This window comes from Centroberyx affinis, unplaced genomic scaffold (assembly GCF_046629955.1).
Source record: "Centroberyx affinis isolate AG114_WGS23_722 - 3 ecotype Tasmania unplaced genomic scaffold, CSIRO-AGI_Caff_v1 ptg000173l_1, whole genome shotgun sequence".
In the NCBI taxonomy this organism is placed as follows: domain Eukaryota; kingdom Metazoa; phylum Chordata; class Actinopteri; order Beryciformes; family Berycidae; genus Centroberyx; species Centroberyx affinis.
The window spans coordinates 1-5904 of record NW_027278870.1 but is presented as its reverse complement, the minus strand read 5'-3'; the positions used below and the strand labels follow the sequence as shown (position 1 = coordinate 5904).

At 44.4% G+C, this 5904-nt stretch overlaps 2 protein-coding genes across 2 annotated transcripts; one reads left to right on the top strand and one right to left on the bottom strand.

Moving 5' to 3' along the window:
* Positions 1-739: 739 nt before the first annotated feature.
* On the top strand, positions 740-5579 carry LOC139657315 (lung adenoma susceptibility protein 2-like; the record flags this gene model as incomplete). Its single annotated transcript, XM_071535110.1, has 4 exons — positions 740-936; positions 1909-2041; positions 3324-3477; positions 5412-5579. Coding segments are annotated over exons 2-4 (454 nt in total), but the record flags the coding sequence as incomplete, so codon positions are not given.
* On the bottom strand, positions 3501-5032 carry LOC139657321 (uncharacterized; the record flags this gene model as incomplete). Its single annotated transcript, XM_071535123.1, has 3 exons — positions 3501-3575; positions 4046-4186; positions 4577-5032. Coding segments are annotated over 3 exons (672 nt in total), but the record flags the coding sequence as incomplete, so codon positions are not given.
* Positions 5580-5904: the final 325 nt, after the last annotated feature.

Genomic DNA, 5904 nt, shown 5'->3' with positions numbered 1-5904 from the left:
CATGCCGCTGTCACTTTAAAACTCCGGGTGATTTTTCAGTTGGCCAACAGTGTTTTCAGTTGAGTTGAACGGTGCTACGCTGACACGATAACAACTGACTCAGGACCAGCGATTTGTCTGGTTCTGTCAACGTCTTCTTTATCATGGGTTTATAGACTAAACTGATCCCACACCAGCTGTGTGTCCATTTCAACGTGTTCTCTAACAAGACGTATAAAACAAACTGATCCCAGGCCGGGTACATGGCGTTCTCGCTTGTAGACTTGACGCCATTCAAAAATCTGCCAATTCAATGTTGCCTTGCTTGTTGACAAACGCACACAAACGGTAGAACCGGACTTTAAACCTTTTCTGAACATTGAAGATCAACTCTTAAATTCGGCATACATCTTATACACCAAGCAGTACATATTTCAATAAAATGTCAACTTTAGAATCGGTTCGCCTGTTATTTCTACTGTGATATTCCACCAAATTACACCGCGGCGAGCAGTTTTAAAATAGAGATTTTACTGCAGTAACGTGCTGCTTGGTGGATCATTTAAATGCCGAATTTACCAGAAGACCCTAAAAGATTTCTGCAGTGTGTTTCTCTGCCGATCCTCAAGTAACATTGTCGGGTTTTTGAATGGAGTTCGTACTTTCTGTCGTACCAGAGCTAAACTGATTCCAGACCAGCTGCTGACAGTTAGCATAACCCGGGAGCCTTGAATTCACTTTTAAACAGAGAGTTAGTGTGTGCAGAGGACTGGAAACTAACGATATGCTGGAAAAAAGGACATTTGGGATAAAAATAAACAACTTTATTTTCATTTGATACAGATGTACGGGGTTAATTTAGAACAGTTTGACCGGAGATCCTGTTTTTAGCCCGGTGGTGCCAAGTTGAGTTTATTCAAGACTTTATATTTTCAGTTTCAGCCATACTAACTTACAGTAAGTTTATGTATGTTGTTATGATTGTTACACAGTTAACTACCGTTACGTAAAACACATTAATACCGAAGCTGTCATGTCTTGTGTTGGTTTTGTAACGTTAGTAACGTAAAGTTAGGTTATTTTAACTGTTAGCTAAGTTAGCCTAGCCAACTTGTTGCTAACAGTCTTGTTTACTGAAACAACATCAGCTCGATATTGGGAATATTTCACAAAGCAGGATTACAAACTGTCCAGAAACCCATTAGAAACACCATGACATGTATTGGGACATTTGTTCATCTTTAGCAGGCATCAATATGTGTGACTGCCTCATCTTAAACTTAACATTCAGATCAATAATGTGAAGATTAAGACAAATCCTTTTCACAGTTAACTGCTAATCCTGTTTTGTGGAAAAACCCAGTCTGTCTGTTCCCGTCTGCTTATAACATCAAAACACTGATAACTACAGTTAAACTAGCTAATCGGTTGTGTTTTAGCTGGATATTATTTGTCTATTTCAGTGTAAAGTTACAGTGTCTTGTGCTGTTTAACAACACTGTGGCAGTGCAGCCAGCTAACAGCTAACCAGCTGTGTTTGCTGTCAGTGTTTTAACTGTGGAGGCGGAGCTGGGCAGTGTGGGAAAAAATAAATATGATAATCACAAGAACTTCTGCTGATATCTCTATATATCAGGTTTGAAAAATCAATGTTAAATTGTGTGGTCGATGTTCATCACATTGAACTACATGGCAGTTGGAGGCATCAAGTATTTCACAAATCATTCTGGGAGGAATCTGACTTAGTGATGTTTTGTTTGTTTCTTTAGACAACAAAATTGTTTATCACGATAAAATGCAGACTGTGTGTCTTCATGTCTCCTCCTGTCCTCTGCTGACATGTTCTGCTGGTCGGTGATATAATCCACTTGTCATTGTTGTGGTCATTGTTGTAATGTTGTTGTTGTTGTTGTTGTTGTTGTTTTTCAGTATGGAGTCTGCTGGGCTTGTCGGTGACTTCCTGTCTCCAGAGTCGACCGTCACGACCCTGCTGTCCAGCTCCGGTCTCCTGAGGAGCGGCCTGGTCCCTGAACACAACACCAGCATCACATACAGAGACAAGGTCTGTCCCTGAACACAACACCAGCATCACATACAGAGACAAGGTCTGTCCCTGAACACAACACCAGCATCACATACAGAGACAAGGTCTGTTCATCAGGATAAAATATCACATGATCTCAGTGACAAATATAATCTACAAAACAGCTGTTGACATCAGTGACATCACATTCATTGACAAGCAGCCTGAGCCTAGAAATAGAGCGTCTAGAAAGGCCAGTCACCTCCACACAATATTCAAGGAACCACCAGATTCAATGTGAAGATTCACAGAGTAGAAAAAAACTGTAAAAAACATTAGAACGCATATACAGTTAAGTAGATATGAATAGAAAAAAGTGGTAGGTCTACAACAGCAGAGAATTCACTAATGCATCACAATAAGAAATACATTAAATCTTACATCAAGAGCAGAGTAGAAAAAGAGCAAAAATATATCAACATTCTTCGTTAGTAATGTCCATTAAGTCAGTGTAGTGAAGTCAGTGTAGTGAAGTCAGTGTAGTGAAGTCAGTGTAGTGAAGTCAGTGTAGTGAAGTCAGTGTAGTGAAGTCAGTGTAGTGAAGTCAGTGTAGTGAAGTCAGTGTAGTGAAGTCAGTGTAGTGAATCAGTGTAGTGAAGTCAGTGTAGTGAAGTCAGTGTAGTGAAGTCAGTGTGTACATATCAGGACATTTAACAAATAACAATCTATCAGGAATAAGCCTACAAGACAAACACAAGAGAGTTTTAAACACAAATACAAATCCAAACAGCATCTAAAATAAATAAAGTTAAATGCGTCTTAAATGAAGTTCAGCTGGCCTGGATCCACTGTCAGTCAGTCAGTCAGTCAGTCAGTCAGTCAGCAGCATGAACAGAAGAGTTCATTAGACACTTCTCCTGTTGTGGGAAATCATCAGTGATGACATCAGTCATCAGTGATGTCATCAGTGATGACAGATGAGTTGCAGTTACAGACATGACTGGTGCTGTCTTAACCGTTTTTTACTGTGATATATAGAAACACCGGCTATTGTCCCTACTGACACGTGAAGCTCAAGATTTAATGCTGCCAAGCACCAATAGCATGTGAACTACAAAGACCATAATGCATTGCAACGATGACGCGGCACATCTGTGCTCCTCGGAGCCACGAAGCGTCTGAGCCGACACAAACTGAGTTTAAACGAAGCGAACCGATCTGAGTGACTGGGCTCGCTAAAAATACATCATATTGATTGACTGACTGACTGACTGATTGATTGATTGATCGATTGATTGATTGATCGATTGATTGGCTGCAGGAGTACGAGTCGGCCTCGGAGGCTCTGGACGCCTACATCGCAGACTTCGAGAGGAGTCGTCACGGCGGCGGAGCGTCCTCAGGAAGGCTGGATCTGTCGACCGGCCGGTCCGCAACACCGAGCCGACCGAGGACCGCGCTCCGAAATAAAGACGGTACGTCTCCACAGGGGGCGCTGTTACAGAGACAGACCAGGGGAGCAGGGGAGCAGGGGAGCAGGGGAGCAGGGGAGAAGCTCACTGTGCTGGAGGCACTGCGGCAGTGAGTGTTGAGGGAGGGGAGAGCGGGATTTGAACCGTCAACCTTCAGGTCTAGTCTGCCTCTCTGACCTCTAGACTACTGCTGGTAATTGTGCAAATGTCCATTTCTTCAAGGTGGACTAGTTCCTGTGTCGTCCAAACAATTAATTGACTAGTCGCTCTCAGGAAAGGCAGATATTTAAATTCACTGTTCTGTTGATCGGCTTCAGAATAAGTGCGTTGGCTCTTAATGATGAAAAAGCATAAAGTGTCTTTTTGAGGCAGAATGCTCATCAGTTTCTAGAAATATTGCAGTCAGTAGAGTTCATACCTCCACCAGCAGCAGCTAAGGTCTGGTGTTTCCACATGTGGATTCTGACAAATGAAACTTTTGTTAATACTTTCTGTTTTATGTATTTGACAGAGCAGCAGGTTCAGATGAGGCAGCAGGTCCAGATGAGGCAGCAGCAGGTTTAGATGAGGCAGCAGGTTCAGATGAGGCAGCAGGTCCAGATGAGGCAGCAGGTTCAGATGATGCAGCAGCAGGTTGAGATGAGGCAGCAGGTCCAGATGAGGCAGCAGGTTCAGATGAGGCAGCAGGTTCAGATGATGCAGCAGCAGGTTGAGATGAGGCAGCAGGTTCAGATGAGGCAGCAGGTTCAGATGAGGCAGCAGCAGGTTCAGATGAGGCAGCAGGTCCAGATGAGGCAGCAGCAGGTTCAGATGAGGCAGCAGGTCCAGATGAGGCAGCAGGTCCAGATGAGGCAGCAGCAGGTTGAGATGAGGCAGCAGGTTGAGATGAGGCAGCAGGTTGAGATGAGGCAGCAGGTTCAGATGAGGCAGCAGCAGGTTGAGATGAGGCAGCAGCAGGTTGAGATGAGGCAGCAGGTTCAGATGAGGCAGCAGGTTCAGATGAGGCAGCAGGTTGAGATGAGGCAGCAGGTTGAGATGAGGCAGCAGGTTCAGATGAGGCAGCAGCAGGTTGAGATGAGGCAGCAGCAGGTTGAGATGAGGCAGCAGGTTCAGATGAGGCAGCAGGTTCAGATGAGGCAGCAGGTTGAGATGAGGCAGCAGGTTCAGATGAGGCAGCAGGTTCAGATGAGGCAGCAGGTTCAGATGAGGCAGCAGGTCCAGATGAGGCAGCAGCAGGTTTAGATGAGGCAGCAGCAGGTCCAGATGAGGCAGCAGGTTGAGATGAGGCAGCAGGTTCAGATGAGGCAGCAGGTTCAGATGAGGCAGCAGCAGGTTCAGATGAGGCAGCAGCAGGTTCAGATGAGGCAGCAGGTTCAGATGAGGCAGCAGGTTCAGATGAGGCAGCAGGTTCAGATGAGGCAGCAGCAGGTTCAGATGAGGCAGCAGCAGGTCCAGATGAGGCAGCAGGTTCAGATGAGGCAGCAGGTTCAGATGAGGCAGCAGGTTCAGATGAGGCAGCAGGTCCAGATGAGGCAGCAGGTCCAGATGAGGCAGCAGTTCACCACCAAGCTTTCCACAGTCTGATGGTGTTATGTGAATCTGTTCAGAGGTTTTATGCCTTTTTATGAAAAGCCACTAAAACTGGTAGGGTTGCGCAACTTTGTGTCAACGGTTTCCTTAATCTAAGAGGTTAAAAAAACACTGAGATGCCATCCGAAATATTATTGGCTGATGTTATGAATCTCAGCAGTAAAAGAAAGAAAATCAAAAAGCCTAGTCGAATAGTTGCTTTTCATTTTCACTACCATGGTTCTGTTCATTCAGTATATTTGTTAAAAATTATTCTGCATAAAAAATACAATATCGACATTCATCAAGTGAACCTGTCCATGTTTATGGAATTCAGTCTATTTCCTTACGTTATTTTTTTCCCATAGTTCTCAGGGAGCGGTTGACTGACAGGGAGCTGGACTTCCTGACCCTCCCCGTCAGCTCGCTCCGTCACCGCGGCAACCGAGACAGACTCTCCATGACGACGGAGGAGCTGCTGTCCATCCCGTGTGACGGATCGATGCCCGTCACCCACACCTCCGCCTTCATACAAGGTCTGACCACATACACCCCCGCAAAAATGCCTAAAATAACATAACATACTTAACATACATAATAATATACCCAAAATGAATCAGGAATAGCTCCTCAACCATAAGGCCTATGTGCATAGTTCTGGTCTCCTTTGATAGGTAAGAAACTAAGGAATATGAATCCATTGTAAGTAAACATATATCTGTTACCATTCCAGAGTAAATGGAGATGCAATAAAGGAAAAAACCTCGCTAAATCCTCGCCTAGTATATAATCTAAATTTCAAAGGCAATATCACCATTATAACCCAGATCCCATGGATAATGATGCAACTGAATGTGTTCT